General features: G+C 39.1%; 1 protein-coding gene across 16 annotated transcripts in view; it reads right to left on the bottom strand.

Moving 5' to 3' along the window:
- LOC143893399 (ELAV-like protein 3) overlaps positions 1 to 13,866 on the bottom strand; it is a 64,201-nt gene that overhangs the window by 21,161 nt on the left and 29,174 nt on the right. For 7 of the 16 annotated variants that reach the window (XM_077398781.1, XM_077398771.1, XM_077398752.1 and 4 more), the window contains 7 exons: positions 12,674 to 12,909; positions 11,019 to 11,122; positions 10,315 to 10,468; positions 8,489 to 8,527; positions 6,558 to 6,816; positions 3,374 to 3,415; positions 26 to 366 (listed from right to left, as the gene is read on the bottom strand). In XM_077398781.1, the coding sequence (XP_077254907.1) occupies positions 42 to 366; positions 3,374 to 3,415; positions 6,558 to 6,816; positions 8,489 to 8,527; positions 10,315 to 10,468; positions 11,019 to 11,122; positions 12,674 to 12,869 (1,119 nt within the window). In that variant the 5' untranslated portion in view covers positions 12,870 to 12,909 and the 3' untranslated portion in view covers positions 26 to 41. Of the gene's footprint in view, positions 1 to 25; positions 367 to 3,373; positions 3,416 to 6,557; positions 6,817 to 8,488; positions 8,528 to 10,314; positions 10,469 to 11,018; positions 11,123 to 12,673; positions 12,910 to 13,866 lie in introns of those variants that run through there. The other 9 variants (XM_077398791.1, XM_077398844.1, XM_077398851.1 and 6 more) reach the window with 9 other exon arrangements.

Genomic DNA, 13,866 nt, shown 5'->3' with positions numbered 1-13,866 from the left:
GCGGCCGCAGCCACCGCCGCCGCTGCCGCCTGTTGCTCGTCCTACGCCGCCTTGCTCTTGTTCGTCTTGAAGCTGACTTGGAGCACGCGGTTGCCCAGAGTGTAGCCGTTCAGGCTCTGTATGGCCACCACCGCCTCCTCGTAATTGGTCATCGTCACGAACCCGAAGCCCTTGCACTTGTTCGTCTGCAGGTCGCGTATGACCTTGACCGATTGGACGGCGCCGAACGGCCCGAACAGCTGCCAGAGCACGTTCTCCTCGGTCTCGGGGGCGAGATTGTACACGAAGATGCACCAGCCGGCGCCGTTCATCGTATTACCGGGCAGCATCGAGTTCGCGAGAAGGTCACCCGCCAGAGGACTGTACCTGGAACACGGTGACCGGACCGGTCATTAAACGGACATCGTCGCCCGGAGGCGGCTGGCAATGACGGCCGCGGAGGCGACGAGTGACAGGTCGAACGATGCTGAAACGTCGCGTCGTTTCATCGGACACGCGAAATGGCAGTTCGCGTACGTGTAATTTCAATGGCATCCGATCGGCCTCTTCGAATCGAATCAAGAATACGAAAACGTATTCCTTGGTCACGACAAGTCCACATGAAATAATAATTATCGTATAATAATTTATAAATCTTAAGGGTAGAATTTGGTTTCATTTCTTCACGATTGTGAAGACATTTGAGCAGTAAATGTGTCCTTAAAAAGTTTTTAAAATAAAAATGTACTATCGCGCTTTTATTCCATCATCGTCACATTTACGTTTCACGAGGAAACGCTTGAGCACCGTTCAGTTCAAATTGTAAATATTTACCGATGTTTCTTTTCTCTGAGTATAAAAGGATATTTCTATGTAAGATTTTAAATTATACGCTACTCGCACAGTATATCGCAATCCCAATAAAATTAAACGTGTAAAGATGCGAATATATATATATATACATACTGATGTGAACATTTATTTCGCGTGATATGTAATCGAATTTTTTTCTTTACACAAATGGCACTTCCGCGAACATCTACATATGACATTGGCATAAGAAAAGTGAATAAATACATAGGGCCACGCGAGGACTTTGTACTACGTAACTTACGCGAACATTGTAAGAAATAATGGTGGTAACATAAGTGATATATAAATGAGGATAGCGTGCACAAACTTCATTTATAAATATATACTAGAAAAAACATGCGTTACATGTAAAATACACAAGTATTTATTTCAGTCGTGTGATATATATCATTGTGAAAAATTTAAAATAAATAAACACGTATATCTAATAGGAAAGTTTTCCAATTCACACATACGAAAAACATTGTTCTATTTTGATTAATTTTACCAACAATATTCATATCTTTAATATATATAACGTAGATAATAATTAAAGAACATTGAAGAATTGTATGCAAATCTCTGTGTATTTAGTATTCATATAGTAAACTTTAAAATAAGGGGGGAAAAAAAGCGTTAAGAAGAGTACATAAAGAGAGTGGATAAATAGTAATGCTCGTTAAGAATTATAAAATTATAAATCATGAGATAATAAACAAAGTAGAAGGAGAAAAAAAAAAGTTGTAACACATTAGACGCGATAAAGAAATGTCACTCGTTCATATCTTAGGCAGAAAAAATTTTAAGTACGCGCTATCCGGTTATCGAATCCTTAATTAAACCTTTTTTTTCGAGCCATGTATTCTCTATAAGGATATAACGTAATATATCCAGAAAAAAAGCGAGATTGGACAAAGGTACATTATTGCTTCAACATTCATGCATTCGCGTGCACAGGAGGGATCGCATAGGTACAGAACGTGTTTCTTGAAACGCAAGCCAATCTCCTCGGATGGCGCTCTCTCTACGGACTAGACGTTAACGTTAAATTGTTAAATGTGCGACAACATTCTATTTCTGCTAGATAATATTTCAGAGTACAGGAATGGAAGGTACACGTCCCATACGAGGGCACTTACACAAGTGAGGGGGATATTTACATTTGTAAAAGTATCTACGTACCTACTTGACGTCACAAGCCGCGTTAAAACAGGGCACATCTCGGTGAGTACTCAGTATAATGCCGAGGCCACAGTAATTACGTATGCATTCGTCACGTACGTTGTACGTTAATCTTTATACTATCTAATACGTGTCGTGTATCTTTTTTTTACGTGTGTACGCATAGACATGTGCATCGGGTGGCTATACGACCGCCCGTGATTCAATTCCGTGTACGTGTAGATGTGTAGATGTATGGAGGGTAAAAAAAGTAAACGATGGAATTTATATAAGGACGAGGGAATGAAGGGAGTAACATCACGTTGCTTGCATGTGAGTACGTCTCATTGTCCATCAAGCATATTACACATATATACACGAGAGTATCTGCATCTGGTTTCTCTCTACATACAAAAGTATTCGTATTAAGAATAAATATCCTTGGGAGCAGCCTTCGTTGATTTTTTTGTAACTTTAGTTTGCAAAGAATATGTAAAATACATTTCAAAATATTTTATATCCAGAGTTTTTGCAAATAAAGTTTTCTCTAAGATATTGCAGTATATTGTAATGTGAATCTCAATCTTTTCGTTATCATTAAAGAGAAATCAGTGCAAAACTATGTATATAACTATGTGTTTCTTTTCTCTTTCGAAAAAAGCCGTTTTTATTACGCAAATTGCGTAATAAGAACAACAATAAAACTTTAAAATATTAAAATATATATAAGCTGCAATTGTTCCAAATACTACGGTGGCAAATATTGCGGCGGTTTAATTGTTTATTGGACGGATAAATTGCACTATGTAAATACGTGGAAGAACGGGGAACCAAGGAGGCTTGGTTGCGAAACTCAAGAAAACGTGACGTCAACATATCTACCACTGTGTTTGCACAACTGAATCAAATAAAAATCAAAGCGAAAAGACGTGGAAAATGCAAAAGTGATGAAAAATGCGAAAGAATAAATAGTGGGACCCCGTTACGAAATTACGCTTACGTAAAAGGATCCGGTAACAAATATATTTTACATCTTGAAAAAAATGTTCGCGTAAGAACATCCAAGACCAGACAAAGATCACTTAAGAAATTCAAGTATAATGGCTATTAAAAATTGTAAACAATTTCTCGAGGTTGTTTTACAGATAAAATTATTTCGCGATACTTGATATCGAATTCGTAACGAGTCGAAGGGAAAGTGAGAGTGAGAGTGAGAGAGTAAGAGAGAAAGAGAGAGAGAGAGAGAGAGAGAGAGAGAGAGAGAGAGAGAGAGAGAGAGAGAGAAAGAGAGAGCGAGAAAGAGAGAGAATAAAGCCACACAACGGAAGTAACAAAAATTAAGAGTGGAAAACGTAGCGGTAGTAACGAAAAAAATACTGACCTCTGTAAGCCTTTGTTAATGGCAAGCATGGCCTTGCCAGTGCTAAAACAAAACACAAAAAGAACAACGTAAGAAGAGAGATACTCCGGGATCGAGCCAAAGTCGGGGGATAAGTCGGGCGCTCTCTGTGTATTTCATTTTCTACCCTCTACGTTGCAATGCACCGTTACCCCGAATGGGACGCAATGGGGAGGATGCAATGCGGGACTTAGAGAAGCGAGTCCGACGTCCATGTCAACATAACGTTAATATTTCGATCGAAAAAAAGTAATATCCATATCTAATTAGATCCATATCTACAAGATAATACAATAATTGTTATTTCCATAATTTAATATAATTTGTCACATCACAACTTAAATAATATTTATGTTAGATTAAAAGATAAGGTATTTAAATAATATGCAGACATTAAAATTTGAAAAATTAATTTGCCGAAGTGTGATGAATAATCGACATAGAATCCATCTTTCGTAAGACCAGTTCGATTCTCTGTTATAGGAGAGGAAGCCAAGGGATTATATTATCGCAATGGGATAAACGTTTAGGTCAGACTGTGACCGAATTTACCAAACAACGATGTCGAAATAACACGATAAACTCGATATTGTTAGAATTCTCAAGCATTAAAAAATTTTTTTAGTTACACTTGCAAATTAAAAGAAAAATGTTACAGAAATTCGGATATTAATTAAGAAAAAAAAAGGCATTCCGTTTTAAGTATAATCTATACATTTACGTACTTTTTTTTGTAAATATTGCAAAAATTGCAGGATAGGTTGATTACTCTACTCAAATCTAAAACGTCGACATACTTTTGTCGTTTCAAATTTTGTTTAACACTAACAGTCCGATTAACTGCTGTGCAAGCTATCTTTCCACTCTGCTGGAAGGGAAAATGAAATAATGAAAGATAATTAGATAAAGCAACAGCAAAGCGCAGCTGCACTCGATTAACGCTTTGCATTTATCGAAAACAACCAAACGATCAATGTCTCATGGAGAATTTCGGTAGCTCTGTATCTCGAATCTAGACATACAAATAGACTTTGACACGTGCGATCAATGAAAATGTATATAGTGCGTGTATCGTTTCCTACGTACTATAGAACGAAAATTTGCGAATATATACGTAAATAGATATTGCTCTCGATAGCGAGCATCGTGACTTATGCATTGTACGGGAGGCTCGAAACGAAAGAGAGGTGATAAGTTGTGAGTATCGGTAGGCCTCAATTCTGATATCTGTCGTCCGGCGTCTGAATGATTATAAAGATGATTCTATGATGATTTCATATAATACATCTAATAATTTATCAATAAATTAAAATAAAATAAAATATTGCGAGCGTGACGACAAATATCGATATAGAATGTAAGGCTATTGCGTGTACGTTTTGCTCCTCCGTGTTTCGAGAATGGCCAAAGATCAGCTTACATTTTCAAATCAAACTTATGCATTATTCCGTTTCTCTGCATTCGATCGAGTCGTAGTACAGATTATACACGTCTATCTCATGAGATTTACTGATCGCTGGCCTTGAAGAAGATAAAAATAAAAAAAAAAAGGAAAAAGTAGCATAAAAATCAAGAGCCTACGTAAACAATGAAAAAAATACAACGGCGAGTGCAAATAAAGGAAGGCCAGCCACAATGTTCCTTTCTTTCTTTATTATGCGCAAAGTTACATGGATGCTATCGAACATAGATTTATTATTTGGTAAGGTCACGGAGCCCTCCGGTCGATCTCGACAGGTTGTTTCGTCGATATTCAAGTTTAATAGAGTCATATCGATTACGAGACGGAAAGACCTTTCTAAACAGAGCTAACGCGGATTCTCCGTGGATTGTTCGCGCTCCGAAACCTCTCCGCGAATCTTTATTCGCTCACGTTAACGTTATAATCAGCGAAAATGAAAAATAACACGTATCTATATTTAATATTTCAATAAATAATCAGAATAAAGTACGTCAAAAATTGGCTGTTCTCTTACTAAACGCCGTCACTGACCGTTCCCCTCTCGTAACCAAATTATAAGTGAGAATATGTGAAAAATACCGTATCTAAAAGTTACCGTGTAAGTAACACAAAGGTCTCTAAGCCCATAAATTCCCGAAAGTAACAGAGTGTGCACAGTCATAACTTAAAATAAAAAGACAGACACGTTAGAGTTCATACACTGTTTTATAGAATTCGAATCGGATAGTGTAGGAGGAGCTTTGTGCCGAACAACTTCGATAAATGTAATAGGTAACAATAACTGTTTGCGATCGACTGACCGACCGATTGACATAAATAATCAAATCGACAAATATATGTTTAGTTTATTTTAATAAACCAATTACTGTCAGTATTTTCTATATAAAATACTTTATCTTTTTTTTTTAACTACTCTCTAAATCTGAATCAGTGAATAGTCTGATTCAGATTTAGAGAGCATGCTATCTATGTACGATTTTTCAAGCAGCAATAATGAAGCATAATATCGTACAGAATATATTTTCTATAAAAAAAGTTATTTTTCCTCTGATTAAAAATAAAAAAAAACCATACCGTATTGTGGTACTAAGATATCATTAGAACAGCGAAGTTTCATATTTATATATGAACGATCGATCGATCTAATCGAGTATTCGTGTTTACCCGGTCTGTGTGTGTGTGTGTGTGTGTGTGTGTGTGTTTGTTTGTGCGTGTGTGTGTGTCAAGAGAGAAAATAGAAGGAAGAAGACGAATAGTATACGCTAGATAGTTAGAGATAGTTCTTAGAGAGAAAAGTAAAAAAAAAAAAATAATAATAATTGAATAGATAGGTGGGCGAATAAGGAAAGATCCATGGATAAATAACTCAGTAGAGAGAACTCAATTTATACAGCTGAGAAATTATCAGATAAATCAATCAATAGAGAAGTGAAAGAAAAGCGGGAAAACGATATTGCAGCCGAACGATGCGATCGGTCGCGGTGTTTGATTCGCGTACGTCCGTGCTGGAGAGTATCCAGAACATCAGCATCGTCTTAAAAACCGCGACCAATCGTTCCGCGCAACACTCTCTCCGACGGAAATGTCGTAAAACGGAAGCCGTAAGAATGAAGCGGAAAGAGAGAAAGAGACAGAGCAGAGACGAAGAAGAGTTAGAAAGATAGTGAAAATCCTTGGGTAGAGCGAGTAGAGGCGAGTAGGTACCTGGATAGTGGCGACAGTGGAATGTACCTGAAGCGGCCGGTCGGATGGTGGATCGGCCCGCCGAAGCGCCGCGTGGCCTGTGGTGCGAGATAGGCGGCCAACGGCGGTATCGCCTTGTTGTTGTTGCTGGGATTGTTGGCGAACTTGACGGTGATCGGCTCGGACGAGCCCTTCGGTATGGTGCCGTTCAGCTCTTGGATCGCCCGCTCGGCCTCGACGCGCTGATCGAACCTTATGAAGCCGACGCCCTTCGACAGGCCTGTCGAGAGGTGCCGAGATAAACGGCGGAACACACAAGATCGCATCTGGTTATTGCTGTCGACTTGCGACGCAAATGTTCGCCGAGACCGCGTCGGAACTCGGAACACTTCCGACCGACCGATCTCTGAATTCTCGTACTTTTTTTCTTTTCTGTTTCTTTCTTATTTTATTTAACTAGCGACGTCGCGAAAGGGCGAACAGCGAAAACGACGGCTCAAAATCAATTTGGAGGACTTTTAATTGCGTCACGATCGTTACCTGCACATGTTTTCTTACCGCAACATCGTCTTATTGTACATTTATGCCTCCTTACTTATTACATTACACGATATCATTATTAATGAGCCTTTAGCTAGCTTTCTTGACCAGTTAACGATCCTGATAATGTGACGAGTTATTATCACTTCGTTGCACTTACAATTAGATTATAGAATGCGTGCAGAACAATTCACATTTCACATAATGCGGTGCACTGCGTTCAAGTATCATCGAGAGCAGCGACAAATTACGAGTGTAAATCGCTTATATCTCTCGTAATGACGGAAAGACACGACTTGAGTACACGTCGCGTAGACTCGAGAAACGCTAAGCTTATTTTATTATAAAGCTTTTTTTTACATAGAGACAAAGCGAGTGGTTCGGTGCGCGCAGATTCGTTTCTTTACAAACACACCGACGATGCCTCGTCGGGTGGACGTCTTTTTGTCTTTCTTTCGATTCTCTACTTTGCCGTAGATCTTATTCATCATTCGCGGTCTAGTGCCGATTGATAACGGGTAAAATAGGAACGAAAAAGAGAAAAAGAGTGAGAAAGTGAGAGATAAAGAAAAGTGATAAAGAAAGAGAGAGAAAGAGAGAAAAAGAGAGAGAGAAAGAGAGAGTGAGATAGAGCGAGTATATTTTCGATCGCGGACACATGTCGATATAATTGAAAGACCATAATAGCAAATCATAATTATAACGAATGACAAAAAGCGTAAAGAAACAAAAATGGCGCTCAGGAAAACACTGGATGCGCGCATCATCTGTCATTGCACGATGAAACAGAAATGCAATTAATTGTTTTCTCGTCTTCTCTCCTTATATTCGGTCGTTCGAAAATAAATTCGTATCAATTTTGAATTTTGCTGAGCCGCAGTCAAGACGTGTTAACAACGCAGGACGTTTCGCGAAACATTAAACCGTGATATTTAATATTTTACTGACTTTTGTTCTCTCTCTCTTGCGCACCAATTTCAATTTTCATAAAGTCAAATCTAGTAATGTAAGTCGCATAATGTAAAATTTCTTCGTTGAAATGCGAAGTTTTTTCACTGCTCGCCGGAATTGCAAATTAATTTTGACAAAATGTCGTCGTTAACAGACAGGCAGACAGGCAGAACGGGTTTGATCGAAGGTGACGTTTACTTGGCGCGATTACAAATCGATTTTCGATTCCGAGCGACACTCGATTACACCGCGAGGAAGACCGGTGTACGTACCGCTGCGTTGTGTTTTATTTAACAACGATGGCGATGACATTGACGAGGTATACGTGGCTACGCGTGAAAAAAAACGAGGTCGCGCAGACGAGAGACGCGCGCGCATCACAGATCGAAAGAAACGGCTGCTTTTCGTTTCAGCTAGAGGACGTAATGAGGGAAAAGAAAAGAGATTTGTGATTTACGTACCGGGCAAATTGTCTCCGCCGCCGGTCACAAACTGTCGTACTAAACAGAAACGGAAAAAATCATATCTCGTTAAAATCCAACTGGCAGCACAACACGCGATTCGCTCGCCCCTGTGATACGTTGGTGATTTCGAGGGATGATAAAACGTGTTTGCGCGATAAGACCAAGTGACAGGGTTAACAAAAAAAAAACACAACAAAAACAAAGTAAAAGCTACGAGTCTCATGTTTGTCAGCGTTCGAATCTAAAAATAAAAAGACATCTGCGACGTGATAAATCGAGAAGTTTAATATTATTTGCAGAATTTCTCGCAATAGCAAGATAATTCAAAATTATTTAATTTCCAGCAATCTACGAGAAGCAAGAACCTAGGTAAACTGACGAGTTTACATTTAATGATACAGTTTAAGAATCATTTCTATGCACGTATATGAATAATATAAGAAATATAAAATTATACACACAATTAAGAAAATGAAAAAAAGGTTCAAAAAAAATCGTAAAAACTACATGTAAACCATTAATAAAATAAACAAATCGCTTTTATTTTATTTTAGCTATGTTATTCAACGTTTTAATCATCGTAGCTTGATATATTCGTTGCTTCCATATTTATAACGTTTTCTACGGTAACGAGAAAATAATATTACTTTAAAGAAAGTAAATTAACTAGGACGAGCACGTATACAAGGGGCGAGCGGACTTCGTGTAATTTATGCTATTTCAGATCTCCTTAATCATAGAAAAAGCGTGAGCGCCAAAAATGGAAAAATTCGGTGTATCGCGCGTGTTCACTTTTGCGGGAGGTAGGAAAAAGCAACATTGGATTAGAACGTAAATTTCAGGGAAAAACGAAGCAAGCCTGGTCTGGATAATGGAATGATGATGATGATGATGAAGATAACGCGTGACAAGTGGCGACAAGGGTGTCGGAATGGAGTGGAAGATGAGCGGAATGGCGTGAAAAGTGAGCACGGTAAGGAAACACGAAATTAAGATCGAGGTGGAGGCCATGAGGCTTTTGTGCGTGCAACTGGGCTGGCCAGGGAGGAGCATTTGCAATAAATAAACCAAAGAGACGCAAACGAAATCCAACTCGGGAAGGTTCGTAGTCGACTAAAAGCGAGAGACACTTGCGCGACACTTGGAGCTGTCATCGTATTCGTCGTCGGCATACATATAACTCAACTCCCCTCGAGAACAAAATTGCGTGTATAATATGCGAAGCTGTATACTCGTGAAATCGTTGCTCTTCGTGCTCTTCGAATGAGGAAATGTATGGAAGAGTGTGTACAGGCGAAAGAAAACATAACGATGTGAAACTGATACGATCTCGTTCGCTCAACGGAATATTTATCGTTAACGCTTCAACGAGAATACTCTTACTCGCACTTTCGTTGTCGTTACCGTGTACGGCGCACCGACCCACCCTACAAACGAACTCTAACCCCATGGCCTACGCACCTGTGATCTGTGGATCAAGCTTTATTTACAAAGCCACCGGAGATTTCCGATTTTGTCGCTGTCTTAAATATAATTCTCTCGCACATCGATTTCATCATATTGCGAAATTCGTTTCAGAGCGCGAATAAAAATATAAGTTAGATAAATCGGATCTAAATCGACTGGAAGAAACCGCACGAGGACATTATTACAAACGATATCCATAACGACGATTTGACGGATTCTCATTTATAGGCACTTAATTTATTTCGCGTTGTCGGAAAAATTGACAAGCGTTGTCGGAACGTTTATTCGATCGGAAATATTATCGTGACGGAAAGCTCGCGAAAATTATAGACAGGCGGATTTGCACATAGACTTACCGGTGATGTTGTCGCACAATATCCGCGACGTGATAATTCTGCCGTAAGGACTGAAGAGATTCTCCAAATCCTGCTGCGCCATATTTTTCGGCAAACCGCTCACGTACAGATTCGCGCCTTTGATCGCCTCGCTGCTCGGTCTCGCGTACGACACCTAGAAGAAAAAGAAATCGCGTTTCAAAAAATATTCCCTTTTTAATTCCGACAAATATTCGTCAGATTATCTGACAAAAAACGAGGAGATCAACGTCACCGAGATACTTGATATTTTATCGAATAGAAGTCAGAAAAAAAAAAGGAGAAAAAACGTGCCCACGCGATAATCGTCGCTTTATTCTTGTTCGCGCGCGATAAAATCCGCCCGAATCCAGGCCAACCTATTTATATTGCTGCATTACCGCCCTACACGCTCGCGTAGATGCATTTAGCATTCTAGAAATCGGATAGAAACGCTTTGCAAAATAGTCGGCTGACAAAAATAGTCTATCGATTTCGACGTTAATCTCGATATCTCTCCTGTATTATAGACATTGATCATAACGAATAATGGAGATCTATAATTTCTCAAAAAATAACATTAGTTAAATCGTGGAAAATAGAATAGATGCATGGCAAATGATCGCGTTGCATTATTATGGAGATCGCAAAGAACGAATGACGCGAACAACGATGTATTGAGAACTAGGTACATTAAAACTACTCACCTTGATGGTTTTGTTCTGTAAACGAAGACCATTGAGCGTGTTTATAGCCTTTTCGGCATCTTCAGGCCGGTGATAGTTGACGAAACCGTAACCCAAACTCTGACCTGCAAGCAGAGACGCGCGCGACCTGATGAATATTACATATCGATATCAGATTTATCTTCAAAAAGTAGATCAATCGCGAACCACATCGTGTGTAATTTGCGACAAAGGAGTGACCGATTTCATCGCTGACGACCATCACATTTTGGTGGTTTTTGCTCATGATTGTAATTAAATATTTCTTCGGCTACCAACGAGTTTTGTTTATGTCCGAATGTGTTTACCTAGTTATCTACTAGACTAGAATAATAGTGCATCGAAGCGATATAGCGCGGTGCCAACTTCAATTTCCCCGATACGCTCCGGAATTAATTTTATGAATGGCGTAGTGACAAATATACCAACGAGTAGTTGGCGAAATGCCTGAAGCATTGGAATCGCAAGGACATACAAATAAATCATTTTTTCGGTGTAACTGGGAAAACAATGTCACATTCTCTCGTAATTTTTGAACGTTTTAATGCCAAAATAGTTAAAAAAAAGTTAATTAAATCTTTATATCAATATGCTATTTTAATTGTCAATCTTCATTAACGTAAGTCAAATCCAGAAAAGCTTCTCTTCCGGCTATATTTAATAAATTCAAGACGCTCCTCGCGCGCATTATTTCTAACGCAGTCTAACGGAAAGAAAGAAGCGCAGAGAGAGTAATTACGAAGTTTCAGCGGAACGAGGGAAATATTGGAACATGACGATGTGCTTATCGCGCGTGGTGGCGAATGACGTGATACGGTACTGTCACTCTGCGGCGATGAGGTCGAGCATAAAGCGGCAAATCTTCAAACCAAACGCCGCCCCCGCTCTCGCTCTTCGCGGCGCGGCGGCTCGAAATAGCGCCGCGACGTCTATAGTCTATACGCACGTGCTCGTCTCGCCGCCACTGCAATGGAATATACCCGGCGCACACGTACCTACCCGAATTACGCTAGATTACGCATACTCGATATGTTACAATGATACGGATGAATTATGCAAAATTCTATGATCGCAATCGGAGACTTATAATATGCAAAATACTAGTTTTCAGTAAAATAAGAGTATTACTTGAACCGTTCATAAACCAAATTGATCAACTCCGTGAAATAAAAAGTAGAGAAAATTGACGAAGTTAGTTAAGTTGGAAAAGAAGTTAGAAAAGTAGAATTAATTAGTTTGACTTTTCAGACTTGTGTTCGTGATAGAAAAAAAAAGGAATAATAATAATTCTATGACGAACAATTGTTTGTGAGAAGTCGCGGAGTTTCCATTTTTCTAATAAAATCATTTCTTTTATCAGATTATTTTTCAATCATTGGCTTTTGATCTCCACTAGTCAAATTAAATTATTTGAATAAGCGAGAGAATTTTGGACATTAAATCGTGATAACAATATGATTATTACTCGAGTTAATCGTTAATGCGTTTCGTAATATTTCAAAACCGCAATTCATAATGTTTCGAAACTGGATTTGAACAACGTCATTGAAAAGCTGTGTCTTTCAATGGTGTCATTAGATCATTAAAACAGACGGCTCGTTGCGTTGAGAAGAAGACGAAAGGAGTGCCGATCTTACCGCTGAGCTTATCACGGATCAGCTTGCAGCTTTCGACCTCGCCTATACTGGAGAACAGAGAACGAATCTCATCCTGTGTCATGCTCTGTGGCAAGTAGTTTACTATGAGATTCGTCTTCGACTCTTCCTGCGAGGTCTGTCCGAGGGTCGATCCTCCGTTTTGTTGCACGACTGTGTCCATTCCGTTCGCCATCATTGCAATCCTCTAACGAGTCGTCCCTAACTACGTACGAAATCTGCAAACAGAACACACACGCACACGTTACATTACATCGTGGTCCAAACCACCGATAAATCATTGTAATTCCATAATAATAACGGTTTTTATCAAAAAAGTTCTATCGTTAGAATTAGATATAGTGCGAAATTTCTGGGTAATTATGGTATCGCGTTGGGTCTGCATATTTTCCTAAGACTTTAAAATATACTTCAAGAAGTTTCGCAACACAGCAAATATGAGCTACATCGCAAGGTAATGGGCAAAGAAACTAGACGGCACCGATGTAAACACGAAATATCGAAGGGGACGTAAAAACCAAAACAATGATGCACAAAACGTTTCTCGACGCTTGAAAACTCAAATCCAAGTGGCCTCGGGTTTTTATATACAGCTTATACCGTGAACTCGGCGAAAGAACGAATGTAAGTTAAATATAAGAAGCGCGGCTTTGTTGTATGAAGCAAAACTAAAGCGAATTTCAATTTTGGCTTAACAACTTGAAAAATATAATAGGTTAATTATTAAATGTATAAGATACACGCGCGCGCGTGCAAGTAAACGATATCGTAATTTACAATCATTTAAATAATGCTTCTTCGATCGTCTCTTATTCGAAAGGCTTTGTTTACCAAAGATATGTTTTGTATTAGGTATTAGAAAAAAAAGACTTATTGTTAGAGCCACGAATATTACCGACGGACAAAGAAACCTATGTAAAAAAATATGTAATACTCAAAATTCCATCGTGTAAATCTGAACAATGACTTTCCAAATGCAGCACGAAAGGGACTAGCGACGGTTTTTGGGGGAACTTTGGGGTAACGTCCGATACGAACACGGGTAATTTAAAGGGGCCGACGACCCCTGTTGTCATTTAAAGGGCTGGAGACCCTCTCATCTTTCAAACTACGGAGGCACAGCGAGTGTTGTATAAGCCTACATACGTGGCGTCCAAAGTACATACAGAGCAGTG

Source organism: Temnothorax americanus, unplaced genomic scaffold (assembly GCF_048541705.1).
Source record: "Temnothorax americanus isolate GAGA-0224 unplaced genomic scaffold, ASM4854170v1 Scaffold1, whole genome shotgun sequence".
NCBI lineage: Eukaryota > Metazoa > Arthropoda > Insecta > Hymenoptera > Formicidae > Temnothorax > Temnothorax americanus.
Note: the sequence above shows the minus strand (reverse complement) of the source record. Positions and strands in the feature narration are given on the sequence as shown.